This window comes from Erinaceus europaeus, chromosome 12 (assembly GCF_950295315.1).
Source record: "Erinaceus europaeus chromosome 12, mEriEur2.1, whole genome shotgun sequence".
NCBI classification, from domain to species: Eukaryota; Metazoa; Chordata; class Mammalia; order Eulipotyphla; family Erinaceidae; genus Erinaceus; species Erinaceus europaeus.
The window spans coordinates 100,385,535-100,408,611 of NC_080173.1; the positions used below are offsets into that span (position 1 = coordinate 100,385,535).

At 59.7% G+C, this 23,077-nt stretch overlaps 2 protein-coding genes across 2 annotated transcripts in view; one reads left to right on the forward strand and one right to left on the reverse strand.

The window, feature by feature from the left end:
* The window catches only part of FYCO1 (FYVE and coiled-coil domain autophagy adaptor 1), a 56,179-nt gene that overhangs the window by 18,996 nt on the left and 14,106 nt on the right, over nucleotides 1-23,077 (forward strand). Inside the window, exons 7-13 of the mRNA XM_060204878.1 lie at nucleotides 354-2,723; nucleotides 4,380-4,472; nucleotides 5,131-5,249; nucleotides 7,369-7,536; nucleotides 8,985-9,134; nucleotides 9,778-9,989; nucleotides 13,360-13,504. Coding sequence (XP_060060861.1) covers nucleotides 354-2,723; nucleotides 4,380-4,472; nucleotides 5,131-5,249; nucleotides 7,369-7,536; nucleotides 8,985-9,134; nucleotides 9,778-9,989; nucleotides 13,360-13,504 — 3,257 coding nt within the window. The remainder of the gene's footprint in view (nucleotides 1-353; nucleotides 2,724-4,379; nucleotides 4,473-5,130; nucleotides 5,250-7,368; nucleotides 7,537-8,984; nucleotides 9,135-9,777; nucleotides 9,990-13,359; nucleotides 13,505-23,077) is intronic.
* Nucleotides 18,755-20,770, reverse strand: CXCR6 (C-X-C motif chemokine receptor 6). Its single transcript, XM_007531441.2, has one exon. The coding sequence runs from the start codon at nucleotides 20,337-20,339 to the stop codon at nucleotides 19,311-19,313; it is 1,029 nt and encodes a 342-aa protein (XP_007531503.1). The 5' UTR covers nucleotides 20,340-20,770; the 3' UTR covers nucleotides 18,755-19,310.

Consider the following 23,077-nt stretch of genomic DNA (forward strand, 5'->3'; position numbering starts at 1 on the left):
GAAAAGAGCTTACCTTTCCCCCTGTTTCTGGTTTCATCATAACAGAAGTTTGGGGCCAGCGCAACGAGTCAGCAGTAGTTTGGATCTGAATCGGTGTCGCTGGAACTGAAGAGATAGACGTTGTCAGTCATGGCAGAGCCCGTGTGGGAGTGCGGTGTCATGTTCAGGGCAAGCCCATTTCCTCTCGCAGAGGCCCTGAGCGAAGGGGTTCTAGTCCTCTGAGGAGCTCGATAAATTAACCATAGGCGTGTGGTCACCGTCATTTTATCTTCTGTCCTCATCCAACTCCAGCGTTTCCCCAGTAGCTGTGTAGTCTTAGCCCCAAGCCATGTGTGCTTTGTTTCCCTCCCCAGACCCAGGAGATGGACTCCAGCTTAGACCTGAGCAGCCCTCTCACCAGCGAGGCACCGGAGGGTGCTGACGAGATGCGAGCGGAGCTGGACCAGCTGGAGCTGCGAGAGAAGCAGCTGCAGGACCAGCTGCAGCAGCTGGAGAGAGAGAACCAGGAGCTGCGGGAAGCTGTGGGCTCCAGGGAAGAGCAGCTCCGGGCGGAGAAGGAGAGGGGCCGCGTGGCCGCCGAGGCCAGCGCCAGGCTGATGGCCGGGCTCCAGAAGCAGAGGGAGCTCACCCAGGCCACGCGGGACGCCGTGGGGGAGCTGCAGACGTGCCTGCAGGCCTTGGAGCTGGGCGCCCCAGGGAAGGAGGGCGACTGCCAGTCAGCCCTGCGGCGGCTCGAGTCCCTGCTACAGCCCCTGGCCCAGGAGCTCGAGGCCACGCAGGACTCGCTGGGCAGGAAGAGCCAGCATTCGTCTGCGGCCCCAGATACGCCCAGGGCGGCCGCACAGAAGGCAGACGAGGGCGCAGATCCACCCGGGGCAGCCACACAGAAAGCAGATGAGGCCGCAGATCCACCCGGGGTGGCCGCACCGAAGGCAGACATGGCCCCGGACACAGAGGGGCAACAAGAGCAGGTTCCCAGCAGCTCGGCCCCGGGAACCCAGGAGCTGGGGGAGAAGCTCCAGAATCTGGAAGGAGAAAGCACCAGAGGCCCAGAGCAAAACAGGCAGCAGAGCGCCCAGCTGGAGCCGCAGCTGCAGGAAGAGGCCCGGGCCCGCCTGGAGGCCCCGGTGCAGGAGATGGCTCCAGTCCGGGAAGAGCCAGCCGGGAAAGGGCAGGAGGCTGCCCAGCTGCTGCTCCAGCTCCAGGAGTCGCGGGCCCGAGTGGGGGACCTGGAGGCAGAGCTGGAGGAGGCGAGGCGGGCGGGACAGCTGCAGCAGGAAGAGAAGGGGCTGCTGGAGCAGGAGGCCCGGTCCCTGGGCCGCCAGCTACGGCTCCTGGAGACGCAGCTGGCGCAGGTGAGCCAGCACGTGAGCGACCTGGAGGAGCAGAAGAAGCAGCTGACCCAGGACAGGGACCGCCTCAGCGAGCGGGTGGGGGCCCTGCAGCGGCTCGCGGCGCAGCCCAGCGAGGCCCTCGGCCCCCCCACCCCCACTCTGCAGGGGAGGCCGGAGGAGGCTCCAGGGAGCCACCAGGAGGAGCGGCTGCAGGAGGCCAAGCGGGAGCAGGAGCAGGAGCTGCAGGCCGTGCTGGAGCGCAACCAGCTCCTGGAAGGCAAGCTGCAGGCGCTGCAGGCCGAGTACCAGGCCCTGCAGCAGCGGGAGGCCACCATCCAGGGCTCCCTGGCCGCCCTGCAGTCGGAGCAGGCCGGCATCCGGCTCATGGGCGAGCAGATGGAGGTGAGCCTCCTGGCCGTGAGGAAGGCCAAGGAGACCATGCGGGCCCAGGCGGCCGAGAGGGAGGCCGAGTGCCGGCAGCTGCGGGAGCGGGAGGAGCAGAGCCGGCAGCTCGCGGGAGCCCTGGAAGAGGAGGTCAGGGCTCTGCGGAGCCAGTGCTGCCAGCAGGCCCAGCAGATCGAGGCCCTCGTGGCCGAAAAAGGGCCCCCGGAAGGTGGCTTGCCCGCAGAGCTCACCGCCCAGCTGGCCCGGTCGCAGGCACAGACGGAGGTCCACCAGGAGGAGGCTCGGCGACTGCAGGCCAAGGCGGCTGACCTCCAGACCAGGCTGCAGGCCGCCCTGAGCGAGCAGGAGAAGGCGCAGAGCCGGCTGAGCGTGGCGGAGGCCGCGCTGAGGGACCACAGGATCCTCGTGCAGCAGCTGCAGGAGCAGAACGAAGCCCTCAACAGGGCCCACGTCCAGGAGCTGCTGCAGTGCTCAGGGTGCGAGAGGGCGCTGCGGGAGGAGGGGGACGAGGAGGCCCAGCAGCGGGAGGAGCAGCTCCGGGCCCTGCAGGAGCTGCTGTCGGAGGCGAAGTGCAGCTCCCAGGAAGCGCAGGCAGGGCAGGCCGAGCTGCAGGAGCAGCTGCACCGGGCCAACACGGACACGGCTGAGCTGGGCATCCAGGTCTGCGCCCTGACGGCAGAGAAAAGGCGGGTGGAAGGGGTGCTGGCCTGCACCCTGCAGGAGCTCAGGGACACCCAGGAGGCAGCCTCCAGGGAGCGCGAGGCCCTGGAACTCCAGCTGGCAGGGCTGCGGAGCGAGCAGGAGAGCCTGCAAGAGAAGCTTGGGGTGGCCGAGGCGGCCGCCGGCTCCCTCCCCGGCCTGCAGGCCCAGCTGGCGCAGGCAGAGCAGGAGGCCCAGAGCCTCCAGGAGGCTGCACGCCACGAGCTCGACACACTCAGGTTCCAGCTCAGCACCGAGATCATGGACTACCAGAACAGACTCAAGGTAACCCTGGCGGGTGGTCCGTGCCAAGATGGGACAGCTGCGGGGGGCTGTCGAGGGGCTATCTTGGGGTGTCGGGTCTGTGGGGGCCCCGTCCTGGGTGTGAGGGTCTGTCCCTGGGTGTGGGTGTCAGTGGGGTTCATCCTGGAGTTTGGGGCTGTGTGAGGGTCTGTCCCTGTGTGTGTGAGTCAGTGGGGTCCATCTTGGAGTTTGGGGGCTTGTGAGGGTCTGTCCCAGGGTGTCAGGGTTGGGGGGGCTGTCCCGGGTGTGAGGGGCTTTCCTGGACCAGGTATGCAGAGGTGTCCTGTGACGTAGGGCCTGCAGGGCACCTGTCCCAGGTATGAGGATCCAACCTGGGGTGTCAGGCTGTATGGGTGTCGGGCCTTAGGGGAGCCTGTCTGTCTCGGGGTGTCAGCCCAGACAGCTGGGTGCTGTGTGGCCAAAGCATCAGCACGGTGCCCGCAGTGGGCCCAGTGGCCTGCTACAAGTACACCTCTTCCCACATGACACACGGGGGCCCGACAGCTACGCCCCTGCCTTCTGGCCATGGCCCAGAGAGTCCTCCACCATGTGTGAACATGGGGGACAGTGTTGGGGGCGAAGCCTAGCCCAGAGTCTAAACCCCAAGACCCTCACAGACAAGTCCGGGCCACATACAGACTTTCTGTTTGGGTCTGGTTTGTTGGTAGCCAACACTCAAAGGATGTCAGATGCATCTGGGGCCTCCTGTGGTAGTGCCGGGTCTTCAGGGCTGTGACTTCCTTCTCCACATGGCGTGGCCAGCAAGAGCTGGCGGCCAGGGCGTCTCCCGAAGGGGTGGGTGCCTCTCTGTGGCTTTCCTGGTCTTTGTCCCTGTGCCGGTCCAGCCCCTCTGGGCGAGTGTGTCTGAGACTAACCGTGACTGTGGACTGCAGCCAGTCCCAGCAGTCACTAAACTGCCTCGCCTTCTGTCTCTGCATCCGCTGCTCCCTTGAATGGTGGCCTGATCACAGAGACAGACGGCAGGAACTGACTGGACTGTTTTTCACAGTGGCGGAGGGAGGGTGGTGGCTCAGCTGGTAGAGCACTGGACTTGCATGCTTGAGGCCCCCAGTATGATCCCCTGCGCCGTGTCCCAGCGTAGTGCTCTGGCTTTTCTGTACATGTGTGTTGGTGCCAGAGCAGATGTGAGGTGAGACTGTGAATCCCCCCCCACCCCCATCTAAATAGAATAATCAACCCTCTAAAAAAATGGAGAGATGAGTCTTCACAAAACCCTTTGAGCAGACAAGCTCGCAGGACAGCGGCCAGCGTGCGTCTCTGGTGCCGCACCAACAGGGCTGGGTAGCCCGTCAGTCAGAGATGGCATGGGCCTTGGCTGCCGCCGTGCACCCTGGGACATGCCTCAGGTCCTCCGCCATCTCCTCTCTCGGGCAGCCACTGCATCTCCACAGAGGCCCCTCCCGGCCTGGGCCACTCCAAGGAGTGACAGACTGATAACATCCGGCCAGTCTCTGAGGAAGCCTGAGGGGTGTTATCACCAGTGAAGCCCCGAGCTTCCTGAGTGTGGGGGCGAGGGGGAGGAGAGAGGTGGCTGGTCCTTGCTCGTTGGGGGCCTGGGACTGGCAGCATCTTAGGATGAGGGACCCGCTTCTCCAGTCTGTTTCTCACCTTCTCCAGACCACCAGCGAAGAGTCCAGGAGCCTCAGGGCCCAGCTCGAGGAGCAAGGCCAGCAGCTGCAGGCCGCCAAGGAGGCCGTGGGGAAGCTGGAGGTAGGCCGGCCACCGTGACCCCCCCGAGCAGGTGGGCTTCTGTGAGCCCTTTCCAGCCCCCAGGACCCCTGAAAGAGGACACGGGGCAGTTCTACCTGGGTGGGCATCTGTCAGGGAAAGGGGATCTAGTCGGGTCTCCTCTGGGCCATTTAAGTCTTGGACTCCCTGCAGGGACAGACATCACTACCTGAGACACCTGAGGCTGTTTGACTTCTGCTCCTTGGCCAGCTGGCTGGAGCTGCCCAGTGAGCTTCTCACCCAGCCCCAGTGTCTTCTGGGAAGGAAAGAAGCCATCCCTCCTGGCCATCTCAGCAGGCACTGTGTAAATCACAGCTTCTGAGCTAATCACTGGGTGCAGGGAGGGGTGCTGAAACTAGGTGTTCAGGGTGGTGACTTTGTAGAAGGAGGCCTGCTCCCCGCCACCCCACATCCACCCCCACCCTGAAGAGAATGAAGCTTGAGGTCCATGCCCACCACGGCTAGCCACACCCGACGCTCAAAGGACGTGCTTACAGAGAAGTGGGCAATGAGCATTCGGCCCCTTGGAGTTAGACAGACAGGAGCCCTTCCCGTTGAGGTGGAGCGTGACACCGCCAGGCCCTTCCCTGCCCGGCATCTCCCGTGGCCTCCCTGTGAGCTGAGTGTCCTCCTGTGCCAGGCCACCCGGGCAGAGATGGGGGAGGAGCTGAGCGGCGCCAACAGCCGCCTTGCCGAGTGCCAGGCCACCATGCTGAGGAAGGATGAGGAGGAAGCTGCCCTGCGCGCACACCTGGACAGGTGAGTGACAGGCCGCCATGCTGCTGGGGGCAGGCGGGGGCTGCACCATCACTCAGAGTCGGCCGCTCATACCAGGCTTAAGTCCTCTGGCCAGAAAAGCCGCAGGCTCAGGTCTCGTGCCGGACACAGGCCAGACGGGCAGCGGGAGCAGACGGACGGCCTCAGCCTTTGCTTGTCCCTGGCCGGCTGGCTTTCCGCTCCTCACTCCAGGCCTTGCTGAGGGCGGCAGGGAGCCCCAGCTACACCCAGTGATGCGGCGGCACTTAAACACTCGGCCACTATTGGCCTGTTGGACTCTTCCGACAGCCCTCGAGGGGGCCGTTGTGATCTACACCTGCTTTGCAGACGAGGGAAGTGAGGTTGGGAGGGGCCGGGCCATTCCATTTCCCCAGCCGGCAGTATGTGAGTGGTGGTCAGCCGCAGATGCCAGGTCTCTCGGCCCTCGGTCTGTTTTCCCAAACACCGCCAGAAGGGAGATCCAGATAGTTTGGGATTTGACTTTGTGTTTGGTGAACCAGTGCAGAACCGGTGTGCATTTCCCCCCATTGTGGGAGTCGACTTGAGCTCTCACTCACTTCCCCCCCAGGACCCAGAGGCATCAGGATTTGGGGTGCAGGGTGAGGGGGGGTCTTGGTGAGCGAGTGGAGACAGGCGTCAGGACCCGCTGGTCTGCCTACAGACTCCGGGGCTGTGTGCGAGCTCAGCGCGCTCGCACTTCCATCACGGCTTCTTACCCAAGGTCTGACCCTTGTGGTGACCCCCACGCCCTCACCCAGCCTCCACACGCCCAGCTCGTCGGCCCATCTCTGCGTGTGAGTGCGACCCGCTGTCTGGCAATGGAGCCAAGACAGTCCCGAGCGAAACAGGCCTAGCAGGCGAGGGGAGGCTGTGTGCCCCCAGTGACGTCTGGTCATGGAGTTTCCTGCTCACCCCTCACCTGTTCCTCACACGGGCCTCCTCCGCTTGGACCTCGGCTTGAGAGTGACCCAGCGGAGCTCCCTGGATGCTCAGTGATCAGATCCGTGTCTCTTCTGAGTGCAGACCCCGGAGGGCCCTGACTGCCTGGAGCCCGGTTCTGGCTCATTACACTGTGAACAGAGAAGGCCTCCTGGCGTTTTCAAAAGGCCAGAAAAGTGGTTAGTTGTAAGACTCCAAGAGAGGGCCAGTCTATTGCAAGGACCTGTGCATGGATCCGAGTTCGAGCCCCCCACTCCCCACCTGCAGGGGAGTCGCTTCACAGGCAGTGAAGCAGGTCTGCAGGTGTCTGTCTTTCCTTTCCCTCTCTGTCTTCCCCTCCTCTCTCCATTTCTCTCTGTCCTATCCAGGAAGATGGGAAAAATCATAATAAGATTCCAAGCAGTTGTTTGATCTCTTTGGTGCTGCATAGTTAGTCCATGTACTTCAGACTGGGCCTCGGTGTGTGTGTGCACCCGTGACATGACATCCCTCTGCGCAGGCGCTGGCTAGTCAGGTCTCCCGACCGCCACCGGCTGCCCGCTGGGGAAGGGCGGGGATGGATGCCTTGGCCTGCAGAGTCCTCTCTCTGCTCAGTGGGAGTTTGAACATCCCTGGGCCTCACAGTCTCTGGCTCAGTCCTTGGGAAGCCAGAGAGCTGGGGGGGGGGGGACACTGTGGTCCAACCAGGCGGCTCCTCTGCAGACTCTGAGCTCACCGGCACCCCAACAGCTGCTGAGGCCCGAGGCCGCCTGGCCACACCTCTCCCAGAGTAGCTGGAAGTGCTCCCAGTGCAGTGCTCATTGCAGAGCGCCAGAGGCATACGCAGAGCCCTGCGGTCACCTGTAGGAGGCAGCGCCTCTGTCTTCTCAGCCCAACTCCCCTCCTGTGCCCACGTCACCGGTCCAGGGCCCGGCCTGTCACACTCTCCTCACCGAGCGCCTGCCTGGCTGAGAAGCTGGTGGAGCAGGGCCACTCTCCCTGTGGTGCTGGGGTGTCGGCAGCCTGCGGCCCACGCGCTGTCCTGACACCACCCTTCCTCGGGGTGGGACGCGTACCAGGAGTCGGCCCCGGGGCCCTCACGGGAGCCCCGCGTCCCCCAGAGGCACGGGGCAGCTGGACGGGGGGCTCAACCAAGCACACCCACTGTTCTTCCTTCCTCCAGGACGCAGAAGGAGCTGGAGAAAGCCAGCGCCCAGATCCAGGAGTATCATGACAGACTCTGCCGGGAGGTGGCCCAGCGGGAGGAGAGTGACCAGAAGATGCAGGCTGACGTGGACGACCTCAGCAGGACCAAGAGGCACCTGGAGGAGCGCCTGATTGAGCTGCTCAGGTGCGTGGGCGTCCTCCCCGCAAAGAAATAATAAAAAGTCTCACGGTTCCTCTGATTTCCAGCCTCCCTTCCTTCCCAGAAGGGTCCCGTAAACCTGGCTTTATCAGGAAAAAAAAATTAAAAAGAACTGCCCACCAGTCATTACTTTGCAAGCATGGCACAGAACAACGGCCTCTGAGCTCAGGCACCTTCCTGAGGGGAGGAGGGAAGCCCAGGTCTTGGCCACACTGTCACATCACCAGTGTCTGGAGAGAGGAGGGCAGACTGAGGGGACTAGGAGAACCGTGCTGGTCCAGAGGCTGAGGCTTCCTGGCCGTGCCAGGCACCCCTGGGCAGCTAGTCAGTCCCACGTCCTGGCTTCTGTATTTAAAGAGGAAGGTTTTGTGGTTGACTGGGGGTCCCTCGATGGAGCCCGTTTCTCTCAGGACCTCGGTGGCTCTGGTGTTAGTCTTGAGAAGCTGAGCTGTGACCCCAGGATGCTAACTGGAGGATGGGCCCAGCCTCCCCACATCAGAAAGCCAGGAGACGGCCAGTGACAGCCGGGAGGATGGCTCTGAGCAGTCTTCCCTCTGACGGCAGGCCTCTTCGGACCTTTCTGCCTGACTTTTCTGGAACCTCCCCCTATGCCCAGTCTAGCTTTGTGAGGTGACTGCCGTCTCTGTGAGGACTAGGGGTGGTTCATATCCTTCCCCAGATTTTCAGGCTGGGAAATCTCTTCTTTTTTTAAAAATTCTTTTTATTTATTTATTGGATAGAGGCATCCAGGAATCAAGAGGGAAGGGGGAGGTAGAGAGGAAGAGAGACAGGAAGATACCAGCAGCACTGTTTCACCACTCGCACAGTTTTCCCCCTGCAGATGGGGACCCAGGCCTTGAACCTGGGTCCTGTCACATTGTAACATGTGCGCTCAACCAGGTGTGAGTCACTCCCTGGCCCCAGGCTGGGATATCTTTTATCTTCAGTGGGTCCTTGCTGTGTGAACACACCACAGAAACATAAAGAGCCCCAAGCACGCTGAAGGTTTGTGTGAGCAGGCGTGGCTGGTCCTCGGAGTCACGGCGCACAGGCCGCGGTGTCACTCTGCCAGCGCCTGGCCGCTCCAGCTCTGAGCGGGTGTGACTCTCACTGAGACTCCTGGGCAGCGTGTGGCCCTCGCTGATACCCGCAGCTGCCTTCCAGTTGCCATGGGCTCTCTCCAGAGCCTTCCCGTGGGGTGTCATGAAAGCCTGAGTGCTGGAAGGCTCCTCCCCTCAGACTGGCACGGGGCAACAGGAGACCGAGAGCAGGGCTGTATTTTCCAAGTAAAATAATAATAATAATAATAATAATAATAAGCCTTTCCTCTGTGAGTCGGGGAGTCTGGAATCAGCCTTTAGAATTGAGCCAGGGGTGATTCTGTTGTCGTCCTGAGTTCTGTCTCCTCATTTCCTGATGTGGTTTTGTTCCAGGGACAAGGATGCCCTCTGGCAAAAGTCAGATGCCCTGGAATTCCAGCAGAAGCTCAGTGCCGAGGAGAAGGGGCTAGGGGACCCCGAGGCCAGCCATTGCCTGGACTGCAAGCGGGAGTTCAGCTGGATAGTGCGGCGGCACCACTGCAGGTGAGCGGCGACCCGGGCCCAGAGCCGTGGCCCCACACAGGACTCAGTTCTGCGGCCGTCTAAGGAAAAGCAGGCTGCCATAGGGGCCAGAGGGCTGCGCGTGGAGTGGCCGTGTTGGGTGGTGTCCTGCCCGGGGGGGGGGTCCCCTCAGCTCCGGGTAGGGCAGCGAGCTCAGCACAGAGTGGGTGCAGCTCGGGGAGCTCACGGACAAGGCTCTCCAGGGAGGCGGTCCTCCGTCAGCCTCCAGGGAGAGCAGGCCAGCAACAGTGCTGAGCCCAGTCGGTGCGAGGCCTGAGGCTTCCCCAGAGGGGCACAGAGACTCAAGACCCTCCTCAGGCCCCAGAGAAAGCCCGCTGCAGAAAAACCTCGGCCGGGCTGGGGGCCGGGCATGACGCACCCGGTTGAGCACACATTTCTACCCGAGCACAAGGGCCCGTGCAAGGGTTTGAACGAGCAGGTGTCTCTCTGTCTTTCTCCTCCCGGGACCAAGGGGAACAGACCACTCTCCCCTCGAGCTTCCCAAGATGCTTTGCAGGAATCTCGGATGAGGGCCCGAGGGCTCTGCAGGGGCAGAGCCGGGGGTGGCAGGTGGCACTCAGACTCAGCGTGCCATCCTCACGGTCCATGCTTGTTCCGTCCCCAGGGTATGCGGCCGCTTCTTCTGTTACTACTGCTGCAACAACTACGTCCCGACCAAGCCCAACGGCAAGAAGGAGCGCTGCTGCCGAGCCTGCTTCCAGAAGCTTGGGGGAGGCTGCGGCTCCCCGGACAGCTTCAGCTCAGGCACGAGCCAGGGAGAGCCCAGCCCGGTGCTGTCGCCAGCCCAAGCCAGGCCCCAGGCCACTGGAGGCCAAGGTCAGGCTCTCGCCGTTGCTCACCCCACCTGTTCCTCCCTCCACTGCCCGTTCTGCTGGCTTCAGCTAGCATCTCCCAAGTGTAGGCATTAAAGGACACTGGACTGGGTCACCACCAGCTTGAGACGTCCACTTTGGTGTATTCAGAGCTTAGGGGAATCGGAAAGGGAATCGGTTTCTCCTGATCTGAGTCAGTGTTATCTGATGGCCCTGGTGGAAAGTAGCCCCCACTTTGGAAGACCCCGACCCCCGAGCTTCCCACCCAGTATCTGACCCTCTGTCCCAGGATGACCACCTCCTTCATTTTCTGCCACGCTTCCAAGTCCTCCCAGGCCCCGTGGAGGGTGTGTTCCCCTTCCTGCCCTTCCACTTAGACCAGTAAAAGCAACAGAGACTCTGCCCTCAGCACAGCCTGGCAGAGCAGCCCAGGCTCCCTCTGTGGCCTCAGGGAGGCAGACGGAAACGGCCTGGGCGAGCCGGAGTCTCCTCTCTGCTCAAGCGTCGCCGTGGCCTCCTGCAGCTGGTCCCTCCTCTCGGTCTGGATCCAGGTCAGCCGGCCTTCCTTCAGAAACACTGGCCCTCTCGCTCTTTTGAAGCCATGGAAGAGCTGGCTGGGTCCCATTATTTATTTATTTGTTTAAGTTTTTAATACAATTATGGATAAAGATAGGAGGAGGAGGCAGAGAGAGGGAGAGGAAGAGAGACACCTGCAGCACTGGCTACACTACTGGTGAAGCTTCCTTGTGCCCGCGGGGACCAGGGGACCCAGGACCTTTCACGTGGTGATCCCTGTGCTCGACCAGGTGTGTTCTTCCCAGCCCCAGGCTGGAGATGAGCAGTGACAGTGGAGAGAGGGATCTGTTAGAGGTCTAGGCCCATCATGTCTGTGTGGGAATCCCAGGGCTCCCTGACTAGGGCCCCGGGTGATGGGGTGGCCTGGTAGTGACTAAAGAGCCATCACTCAAGTGTGCCGGTCTCTTGCCCTTATCCAGCTTTTATAGTCCTTACTCTGTCTGACCAGGTGGGCCTTGGAGTGAGTGAGAGAAGTGAAATGGGAAGTAGATATCCTTCAGGCTGTAGCTATGGGTCTGCTTCGTTTGCTTGCTCGTCATCCATTTGTCACAGAACATTGGTTGAAAAGTCAACTCTTTCCCATAAAATTGCCTTTGCACCTTTGTCAGGAAAACTAGTTTTCTTAAATATGTATGTCTCTATCTGAACTCTCTATTCCATTTATCTGTATGCCTTTCTTTTGCCAAGGTCAACATGCAGAGAACACTGTCTCATAACTGTGTGTGTATGTGTGTGTGTAGACAGTAGTTTTATGAGTCTTAAAATAACCGAGAGAGGCTCTCCATTTTTTAATCAGTGTTCACTAATCTAGAATATTTGCAGTGGACCACCACAGCGGATGAGCAGCAGGAGAGTCAGGGGTCTCGGAAGGTGACCTCCTCGTTGGGTCAGGAGTTGGTGCAAGGGAGAACAGAAAACACCACACTCATATGGAGGGTGAATCTGGACTCATTTTAATAGTGAGACTGCATTAGCTTTTATACTTTTTCAGGTTACATTCAGGTTACATAAACATCTAGCTCATAAGGAAGTAGCAATAAGCATCATAGTCTTGTGGCTTTGGCAGGCTACGTGTTATTCCCCTTTTTACTGTAAAGAATGGCACAATTCTTAATATCAGGGGAGGTCATACTTAGAATTGTTTTTGACTTTTGCTGAAGGCTCTTTCCATCATTAATCTTCTATGGGGGGTATACGGATCTTTGCCTAGTTGTGGGGCACTGCTCATCTAGATCTGGTAAAGTTTAACTATTAATCTTTCTTTGTTTCGATACGTCAACTTGTACCTGGGAGGCCTCAATCTCTGCATTCTTTCTTTGAGGGGCAGGTCATAACATGACTTCTTTTGTCCGTCTATGTTGACCCACCTTCCCCACTTTCATAATGTAACTTTCAAATATGCCCCTGTGTAAGGGAGAGGGGGTGCTTCTGACTCTCCATTCCCACCAGGCACTGCCGAAGTGTTATTAATTAATTGTGACAGTATAATTATTTGTAACAGTAACGGGGGGAGAATGCATCGTCCCATTCTCGTCCTTCCTGCCCAGCTTCCTTGAAGTCTGAATGCAGGTCCAGAGGAGATGACCTTGTCAGGATCCCTGGCATTCATGATGGGGCGCCACAAATATTTATTTCTCCACAAAAAAGTTAGAAGCTGTGTGTCGATTTATATTTAAAAAAACAACATTCTGGTGAATGGTATTGGAATTGCATTGACGCTCTAGATGTGGGGTGTGAAGAGAACTGCTCTCTCCCCGTAACTGTGTCTTATGATCCATGAACATGGTATGCCTTTCTCCTTGCCTAGACCTTCTCCTCACGAACGGCCGTCACTGTGGATCCCTATTCCTCACTTTCTCTTCCCGTCCTTTCCTGCCCTCTGTTAACTGGGGAGGCAGGTTCAGGAATGTGAAACAGAAGGCGATCTCTGGACCCCTTTTCAGATCGTATCTCAGTCCTTCTGTGGTAGAGACTTCAGACAAGAGGAGGAGCAGTCCTTCTGAGACAGCCTGTCCCAGTGCCCACTTAGCTGGGCCAGCTGGGCGCCTGTAACTCACATGAGCTGTCCTGCTGGCTGAGTAGCCTGGGAACCTTCCCAGTGGCCTGACTTCTGGCGAGTCTTCAGTGATGGCAAAGGTGGCATTGTGCCGGAGTGCTGGGCTCACACGTGTTGACTTCTGGAATTTCCTGTTCCTTTTTTCCTCCACCCCCCTCCTCTCTCTCTCTCTCTCTCTCTCTCTCTCTCTCTCTCTCCTCTCTCCCTTCCTGCCTGCCTGCCTTTCTTTCTCTCCTACCTCTTTCTCACAGCTCCATTACTTCTCCACTTGGCCTGGCAGCGTCCACCCAGTGCCCTTCATATGAGCAGCCCCCAAAGTTGAGCACGTCCCTTATCAGAAGTGACTCCCTGAGCAGAGAGAGGTCCTCGCCGCTCTCCAGTGGGTTGGGGTGAGGGTGCAGATGAGACAGAGTCCTGCTCAGAGAGGCGGGAGTGAGCAGTGTCTGTGTCGTGTGGCGCGAGGACTCAGTGACGCACAACAAAGCGTCGACGGTCTCAGAAGGGGCCTCAGACAGGGGCCTGGGAGAAACCCCTTAATCTGCTCTTTCATTTTCGTCTGTAGTCCCCAAATCTGCTTCCTAGAATGTGCCGAGAGTCACCCCTCCTGCCGCTGGGCAGGGGAGAAGACTCTGCAGTCAGCACGCAGCGTCCTGCACGCCGAGCTCCCTCGCTTCCCCCAGGCCCTCCCCTCGGTCCTGGCGGTGACTGTGTTTTCCTCTCTCCTCATCCATCTCTGGCCCAGGTGCAAACTCGGGCTGCAAGCCGCCAGATGACGCTGTGTTTGACATCATCACAGATGAGGAGCTGTGTCAGATCCAGGAGTCCGGCTCCTCCCTGCCCGAAACACCCACGGAGACAGACCTTCTCGACCCCAGCATGGCCGAACCGTGAGTACTGACCATTTCCACATCACAGGCGCTCCGTGAGTGCCAGACCCTCACTCTTTCTTTCTTTTCCTTTACTTCTCTCTTCCTTAATTTTAAAATTATTATCTTTATTTGTTTATTGGCTAGAGACAGCCAGAAATCAAGAGGGAAGGGTGACAGAGAGGGAGAGAGAGAGAGAGACACCTGCAGCCCTGCTTCACCACTCGTAAAGCTTTCCCTCTATAGGTGCGGACCAGGGGCTCGAACCTGGGTCCTTGTGCATTGAAATGTGCGATCAGCCAGGTGCACCACCACCCAGCCCCCTGACCCTTGTTCTTTCCTTTCCAAAAGCCAGGAAAATGAGGGTTTGGAAGCACAGTGGTCTGTCTTTGCTTAGGGGAAGTTACCTCAGCACAGCTCAGGATGGCACGGCCTCGAGGAGAGCCAGGCTGTGGGGAGTGGTCAGTGTCAGTCTCAGCCGAGAGCTGCAGGGTGCCAGTGGCCCCCGGTTTCGGCCTCGACACTGGGACCTTCTCTCACTCGGACAACCGCAGCCATCTTGGGCAGCGGAGTGAGAGGCTAGGCGGCTGAAGCAACAGAGATGTGTTTCCTCCCAGTGCCGAGTCGGGAGTCCCGTGTCTCCTGAGACGGCTCAGCTCGGCTCACAGAGGACTGCCTCCTGCTCCCCCCGCCGGCCGTCTCTCTGGCTCCATGTCCCTCTCACCTCTTCCTGTGTGGGTAGCAGCCAGTCACACCAGTGCCCGGTGGGATGGCTTCGTTGTGCTGACGCATCTCTCTGGGCCCGTGGCAGGGGGGCTGTGGGGGCAGCTCACCCCTGGAGCACAGCCTGTGCCCCTTTGGCCATGCCCAGAGCCACGTGCTCTTTAAAAGCCACGTCCGGCTTCTGGAACCAGTCATCTGGCATGGTGCCGGTGCTCTGAGGAGGCTGGAGTTTAGTCTCAGTCGTGACAGGTTAGATGGGCTGAGGCCTTCCAGAGTCCAGAGTTCTAGCAGCGAGTCTGCTGCTGCTCCACGGCGGCCTGCATAGTGCCCGTCACCAAAATCTCTTGCTGCTGCCGCCACCCAGCCCCTGGGTCCTTCACGCCAGCCACGGGCATCTGCTGTGCTTGTCTCCCCTGACCTTCGCATTGTCCCAGTGAAGCTCTTTTCCAACAAGGCGTGAGAGAGATGTTTTCACAAAGGTCAAATTTAAAAGAAGGCGGGGTGGGGGGAGGCGGATAGTGGCGCCCCTGGTTGAGCACCCACATCACAGCGCACAAGGACCCGGGTTCACGCCCCCAGTGCCCACCTGCAGAGGGGAAGCTTCACGAGTGGTGAAGCAGGGCTGCAGGTGTCTCTCTGTCTCTCCCTCTCTATCCCCCCCTCCCCTCCTGATTTCTCTCTGACTCTACCCAATACTAAATCAGTATTAAAAAGCAACTCTACCGAGTGCCACCCTATTAAACTGTCAAGTTCCCAGCACAAGGTTCGCGCACAGAAGTCGAGTCCCCTCCATGTGTGGCCTTTCTTGGCCTCGGTGTCTGGCTTGGGGGGGGGGGGTGTTTGGTGGGTGGGTTAGTTGATTGGGTTTGGGGGACTTCCATGGAGGGAGCCCCACTACTCCAGGCTCCCCTTCTCAGCTAGAGAGAGAGCAGGAGACACAGAGAAGAGACACCTTGAAGCTCCCTCTGGCACTGCAGTGCTCCTCTGTCTGGGACTTGAACCTGAATCTCGCCCATGCGTGGCCAAGCCGTCGCCCCCCCTCCAAGGCGAGCTGCCTCCCTGCCCCCTAGAGCTTGGTTTCTGCGGCAGAGCGATGGCTCTTGGAGGCCCGGGGAGGGAGTGGACGGGCTCCCATGTTCAGACATGTCATGATCGATTATGAGGATTCTGTTCCGGGGCCGGGCGGTGGCATACCCGGTTAAGCGCACATAGTACTAAGCATAAGGACCCAGGTTCAAGCCCCTGGCTCCTCACCTGCAGGGGGGACGCTTCACAAAGCAGGTCTGTAGGTGTCTGTCTTCCTCTCTCCCTCTCTCTCTCCCCCTCCTCTCTGTTTCTCTCCTAGCAAATGGAGAGAAAGGGGAAAAAAGGCCATCAGGGGCAGTGGATTTGTAGTGTTGGCACCGAGCCCCAGCAATAAAATAACCCTGGTGTCAAAAAAAAAAAAAAAGCACAAAAACAAACCCTGGTTCCTCTCTTTCTGCCCTGAACCTGGAGGAGGGCACGGGCTGGCCTGTCCGGCTGCTCATCTGGGCTCTGGGGAGAAAGTGATGGGAGTCTCATGGGGTCTCGGCGCTCAGGCTTCAGTCTGTCGCTCGCTCTCTCTCTTGCTCTCACTCTCGGGGGCCCCCCACCCGCCCCAGCACGGCCACCGCTCACTACTGCTTCTGCAACCTGGGCCTTTCTGTTCCTTCCCAGAATCCCCTTTCCGCCACCCTCCCCGACCGCTTCAGCCTGCGGCATCCTTCCCGACTCCTAGGGCCCCATCATCCCCCGGGCCTGCTCCATCCTGCTAGCACCACACCTCACCCCGCTTCCCACGGCTGACGGCACTTTGCCGACGGTGCCGCAGCCTTCTGCCAGGTGGGTAGGTGGCTGGCGGTCTGAGCGGGGCCGGGCATCTCGGGGAAGACGGCCCTCCGCTGTAGCCTGCGTGAGAAGCACTCTGAACGCTGACAAAGAAGTGCTTTGGGTCCTGGGAAATCAGGAAGTGATCCTGGAAAAGGGAACTGCAGGTGTGCCAGCTGGGGGCCTCCAAGGCAATGTCAGGACCCCACCCCCAAAGCCTCAGCCCCTCCCGGCGCCCTGCCCGTCCCTGTGAAGAGCCGCACCCTAGCACCCTAGCACCCTAGCACCCCTGACTGGAGCTAGACCCCCGTGCGAGATCCTGCCGGCTTTTCCTTTTTCCTGTGTTCTCCCGTGCTTAAAGCCCCGTCCTGAACCCCGGGACCCCGACAAGGTGTGGGAAGTACAGGATCCTAGGCCTGGGGAAGCTTGGAGGAGAAAGTCAGCCAAGTCAACGCTAGAAGTGACTCAGGAAGGACCAAGCAGCCCGGGAGCCCCAAACACAGGGGCACGGAGGCTGCGTGGCACACAGCTGCCAAAGGCGACTAGTTGGGCACCTTGACCCCCGCCGCTTTGGCCTGTGGCTTCTCAGGGCCCCCCACCCATCCCCGTGAGGAGGATGTCTGAGGAGCGTTCCCACCCCACGGGACGGGACGCTGAGGAGACCAGACCAGGGTCAGGTGACTGTCCCAGCCAGGCCCTGGGAGCAGAGTGCTGCTCTCCTGTTCGTGGGCTTGTGACATTTTGAGGAGGACAGCCCTCTTCTCCCATCTCCTGAGCAAGCACCTTGGCGCTCAGGGAGGGGCCGATGGTCCCAGCGGCTCCCCGTGTGTCACGGTTGCCTGGCAGCCCCCAGCTTGGCCCCCAGAGGGCACTGTCCACAGAGTGAAGGCAGTGGCTGGCCAGTGGTGTGGACGGTGGCGTGGCCTCCCAGACTAAGTGACTTCCAAGCAGCTCCCCCAAGGCTGCACAGAGCTGGGGTTGCCACTGGGCCAGCGTCCGAGCAGCCCCAGAGCCCTGCTCCGCTGCCCTCCCTGGGACCGTGCTGGTGCTGGGCGCGGGCTCCCCGGCCTCCCTCCCTCCCTCCTTCCAGTCGGGGCCCTGCCTTGCCTTTGGGCCGCGATGCCTCCAGGAGCCCAGGGAGGCTCCTGTATGGGAGGGACCGGTGTTCAGCTGAAGAGACAGAGGGAAGAGCAGAAAGCAAGCCTCTTCCTTGACAGCCAGTGCAGAGAAGGTAGAGCAAGACAGCCGCCTTGTCGCCATACAAGGGCAGCTCTTGTCATCTGAGGACACACCCGGCCCGTGTGGCCTGCCCACTGGGAGGTCTGCAGTCACGTATGGAGCGGTGGCTCCATGAGGCCTGGCTGGGCCCGTGTGGCCGGCACGCCAGGCATCTTCAGCAGGCAGGAAGGGCTCCCTCTCTGCCTCTCCAGCCTGTAGAGAGTGAGACTGGCAGGGGCCGGGCGGTGGCGTACCCGCTTAGGTACACGTGGTACTAAGCACAAGGACCCGCACAAGGATCTGGGTTCGAGTCCCCTGGCTCGCCACCTGTAGGGGCGGGGGAAGCTTCACAAGCAGTGAAGCAGGTCTGCAGGTGTCTGTCTTTCTCTCTCCCCTGTCTGTCTCCCTCTCCTCTCTCCGTTTCTCTCTGTCCTGTCCAAGAAAATGGGCAGGGGCATGGTCACCAGGAACAGGGGGTTTGTAGTGCTGGCACCGGGCCCCAGTGATAACCCTGGAGGAAGGAAAAGGAGAGAGAGTGAAGGGTGAAGGGAGGAGGAGAATGGCCTTGGCGCTGGGCTCCCTCTTCTGCCGGTTCTTGTCAGGGAATAATAACTACCGCTCCCTCTGGATCCGTCCGCCCAGGAGCACAAACTGCTGATTGTGTCAGTGCCTCTCACAAGTCTCCCCCATGCCAGCCCTGAGAGGGAGACCCTGTGCTGTCCCTTGTTCTGCCAAAGCCAAGGAGGTTAAGAGCCAACCACACTGAGGAGCAGGCTGGGAGTGGACTCTGTTCTGTCCAGCCCTCAGAACCACACTGTCACGCCAGCTGTGCCCCACCCTCCGTTCCTGTTGTCTCGGTTCTCTGTGCGTCGGCTGAGGGATCTTTGAGCCTCACCCTGGTGGCCACAGGATCTGGTGAGGTTAAACAGAGGCCCCCCGGCCTGTGGGGAGGGGGGGGGCTGGAAGCCACAGTGCAGGGCTGCTATAGCTGGCACTGCCCACCCCCTTGACAGAACTGCAGTGCCCCGAAGCCTTCAGGCCATCCTGTCCACGACCTCCCTCCACAGGCGACCGCTTCTGCTGTGTTCAGAGCACCGGCAGGCTAGCGTGGAGGGTGCCTCGGACAAACGCAGCTTAGAAGGCAAAGGAGATTTAAAAGTTTAATTTCTTAGTCCTGAAAAATCTTATGCTACAAGTGCTATTTGCGTATTTATAGATTATGTGTGTGTAACAGAAAGTTCAGTTTCCAGACCCAGCAAAGAGCACGTTTCAGAGCTGTGGCCAGGGTCTCCGTCCAGAGTCGCCAGGGTCTCCGTCTCTGCCCCGCGCCTGCACACACACGCCTCTAGCAGTCTCTCTGCCAGCTCTGATTTGTTTTGGCCCTCTCACACACCAGTCAAAGACAGCACACGTGCACCTGTGCAATCGTCCGGAGTGAGACACCCTGGTCCCGGCTCTGTCAGGTGCGGGTGAGCGAGAGCTGAGCCAGGCGTCGGCAGAGCCGCTCGGAGCTGTCCTGTTTCTTCTCCGTAGCCGCAAGACTGTGGACCCGCGAGCCCAGTCTGGCCTGCCAGCGGTCGCTCTGTTGGTCACGCTCCCTTCTCCAAACCTCAGTCCTCATCCGAGTGAAGGGAAAAGTGATGCCGTAAGAGTGCCATGCCGGGCGGGGTAGATAGCATAGTGGTTATGCAAACAAACGCTCATGGCTGAGGCTCCAGAGTCCCAGGTTCAGTCCCCTGCACCACCATAAGCCAGAGCTGAGCCGTACTCTGGTAAAAAAATAATAATGACAATAATAATAGAAAAAAATAAAAATAGAATTTATTTTTTAAAAAAAAGAGCTCCGTGCCGTCCACATGGTAGCCGAGTTCTGGAGGAAGGCACTCCGTTTTCAGGACTCCCCTATGTACCGGGGCCCAGGTGTGGAAGAGGGGAACAGGCTCGTGCCCCCAGAGGAGTCTTCCACGCCGGCTGTTACACTTCTTCTCTGGGAGGACGCAGCCATGCCCCGCAACTTCCCAACCAGATTCTCCTAGACCTACACCATGCTGGTACCCTCCGTGTGCCGGGAGGCAGAGCAGGTCTTGGAAGTGTCCTCGGAAGACCTGAAGGGGGCGGAGACCCCCGGGTACGGGCAGCCGACATCTTTGAGAAATCTGCAGAAGTTATTCCGGAACTTGACGCTGACAAAGGCATAGAGCATGGGGTTGAGGCAGGCCTGCAGGTAGGCGATGGCCTCCGTCACGGTGATGGCGTAGTTGAAACTGGTCATGGCGTGGTACTCCCAGCTCGTGCTCCGGACCAGCCTCGCGAGGTTGAAGGGCGTCTGGGTCAGCAGGAACACGGCCAGCACTAGGAGAACGACCTTCAGGGACTTGTGCTTCTGGAAGCCCCTGGTGCGAAGCAGGGTTCTGACGATGACCCAGTAGCAGCCGATCATGGTGACCAGGGGCAGGAAGAACCCCAGCGTCATCTGGGCGGCCAGGACCGCGGTGGAGATGCTCTGGTCGCCGTACCCGCAGACGGCCCTGTCCAGAGGGAGGACCTCGCCGTAGATGATCTGCGGCAGGGAGACCAGCAGGCTGACGAGCCAGATGGACGCGCAGATGACCTTGCCCCAGACCGTCCGCCGGGCCTGCTGGACGTGGACCTTGGTGGCCTGGACCACCGCCACGAAGCGGTCCACAGTGATACAGGTGAGCATGAGCATGGACGTGTAGAAGTTGAGCGTGTAGACACCCAGCAGGAGCTTGCACATGGCGACCCCAAAGACCCACTCGTGGATGATGGCGTAGGCCCAGAAGGGCAGGGTGCAGGCGAACAGCAGGTCCGCCAGCGGCAGGTTCATCAGCAGCAGGTCCGTCAGGCTCTTGTGCCGCTGGTAGAAGGCGTAGATGACCAGCACCAGGGAGTTCCCCAGCAGGCCGCAGGCGAAGACCACCAAGTACATGCAGGGCAGGAAGAACTTGCGGAACTGCAGGAAGTGCTCGTGCTCGGCCTCCTGGCCACCATCGTCGCTGGAGCCGTTGTAGAAGTAGTCGTAGTCCTCGTCGTCATGCTCGGCCATGGCGTCGGCCCCGGCGGCCACCTGCAGGTCAGAGCACGGGACTTAGTCGAGGGTCCCGGCTTCCCACACCCGGGGGCGCCCTCTGTCGAGCCACGGCGCAGCGCGGCCCGGGATTCCGAGGGGAGCCGCTCGGGCGGGGGAACCTGACACCAGCCCCTCGGACCCTCAGGGTCTCACCCACCGTGAAGACGACCTTCACTGAGGGCAGGCGCGGCCGCCAAAGCTCGTGCTCGGGGGTCTTGAGAGCAAAGTCCGCCACGTGACGGACTAAGCACGGCACCCTCGTGGAAGAACGGCCATGTGCTTCAGCCAGGAGGATCTGTCTGCGTCGGCCCAGCCCTTCCTCTCAGCTGCGGCCTGCCCAGCTGAGGAACCGGCTGTGGAACCGGCTCCCTTCCCTAAGTGTCTGCCCAGAAGGAGACTCCTGGACCAAGGGGGTGTTTGAGGCGGTGGCGGGTGTTGGCGGCAGCCAGAGCCTTGGTGCCTGTGGGGGCATCCGTCCTACCTTCCGCCCTCGTGCGTGTAGATCTGAGAAGGTGGCTGGCAAGGAAACAGCCAAGTGTGCTGGCTTCTTGGCCAGAGCGCTGCGTAGTTCTCAGACCCAGACTTTCCCCTGTTGCCCTTCACGGTGGGTGGCTGGGTGACGCCCCTCCACCAGGGCCTCGTTTCCTGACTTGCTGGTCTCGAGGGATTTCTAAGCAGGCAGGTCTCCCCAGGCAGAAGCGTGGTTTTTACTTTCACTGATGAGAAGTTCAGGGCCCAGTGATGTCTCTCAGCAAATGGAAGCCCCCACAGAGACAGTTCACCTGATGTTGAGAGACCAGTGGCCAGCCCCAGGGGAGCCTTAGAGCAGAGACCACAGCTGGCGTTCTTGCCAGGGGGCACAGCCCTTCCAGGCAGCTGTGAGAGGGACCCTGCTGAGGAACTAAGACATCCGGGGCATGGGCAGGGGCTGCCCTGGTGATATTGACCTTGGAGTTCCTGCCAGGGAACCTGCCATGCAGATAGATACCTGCCATACTGTGACTCCTTTCCAACAGCCCATGAGAACCTTTGAGCAGCAGGGAGGGCAGTGGGCTGCAGGGCGTGAGGTTCCAGGTTCGATCCCCAGCACCGAATGTGGCAGAGTGGTGCCTGGGGTCTAACTCGTATTGATAGAGAAATAAACTCTTAGAGCGCTTTTAAGGCGAGCAGAATTGGGCCAGCAAAGCCAAACCATCAAGCAGCCAGACAAGGCCGTGGGAAAGGAGAGTTCCTCTCTCCTCTCTAGTCTACTACAGACTTGTCTTTCTCTGCCATCAGACCCTGACTCAAACCCGCGTCAGTTCTGGCGCCGGCACCTTGCTTGCCCGGGGAGTCAGACACCTTTGCTGTCCACGCCACAGCCTTTGCCTCTGAGGGGGAGCTGCTCGGTGAAACGCCCTGCTCCTAGACCATACTGCACGGCAGTGGGCCTCCAGGGGCGGCAGACGTCACAGCTCCCTGGCCAAGTCCCCTGACGGGGTGTGTGTGAGTGTGTGTGTGTGTGTGTGTGTGTGTGTGTGTGTGAGTGTGTGTGTGAGTGTGTGTGAGTGTGTGTGTGTGTGTGAGTGTGTGTGTGTGTGTGAGTGTGTGTGAGTGAGTGTGTGTGAGCGTGAGCGTGTGTGTGTGTGTGTGAGTGTGTGTGTGTGTGAGTGTGTGTGTGTGTGTGAGCGTGTGTGTGAGTGAGTGTGTGTGTGTGTGTGTGTGTGTGTGTGTGTGTGTGTGTGTGTGTGTGCGCGCGCGGGAGCCTGGCAGGAGGTCGCAAGTGCGGTGCTGGGCGGTTAGAGTAGCAGGCGGGCTGCTCTGCTTTCCTGAAGAGTGAGGTCAGGGCTCTCCCTGCTTGGCTGGCACTCGCCTTAAGAAGGCTGCTTCTGGCTATGACTGTTGTTAGATCTTAACAGAACACTAACGTGTGTCGTCTGCAAGGGGCCAGTTCATTTCACGCGGTCAGTGGTCTTCGATGGCACTCTAGCCGGGGCTGCAGAGGTCTGTGCGCAGAGTGCTTACACGCCTTCCTCTCCCCCTCCTCCTTTTCACTCTCCTCCTTTTCTTCCTTCCTGTCTCCCTCCCTCTCTCCTTTCTTCTCTCTTTCTCTCTGCCTCTGTCTGTCTCTGTCTCTCCTAGGTAAAGACAGACAAGCAGAGAGACAGTGAGAAATGAACACGCTTGAACCTGAGTCCTGTGCAGAGCAGCGGAGCCCACTGCCCCACACATCATTCTCCCTCCTAAAAAGTGTTAAAACCATCCCTCTTCCATAAGCGAAGTCCTACGTTGATTTCTGGAAATAAAAAGGAATACATGCAACTCTGAAATGCAAATGATAGTCAGTACTGGAGCAGACTTGTAAATCAGACGGAGACCACGATCAGGATGTTCAGAGAGTGTTCTCGCAATGTTAGAAAGTCCCCAACACGTGGGGTGTGATGGGCTGTGTTAGGGATCTGGAAACACCGTGCCCATGGATGTCCGCGGACACTGGGTGCTCCCAGACCCAAACGGCAGGCTGCCAAGCCCGACCAAACAGAAACCTCTCCTCTGGCAGCGTGGGCTGTGACTATTCTAATGACTGTGACAGAGATGATGTGAAACCGGTCATGACTCTCATCCTCCTTCGGCCTTAGGCCCCTTTGAGAATCTCAGGAAAGTCCTCAGAAACAGTCGTGAACACCCTGAGGCTGGGCCTGGGTGAGCCCACTGCGCTCCCCGCCCGGCCCGTA

Excerpts from the sequence above, each read along its gene's own strand:
- CXCR6 (XM_007531441.2), bottom strand. The coding sequence starts at position 20,339 with ATGGCCGAGCATGACGACGAGGACTACGACTACTTCTACAACGGCTCC.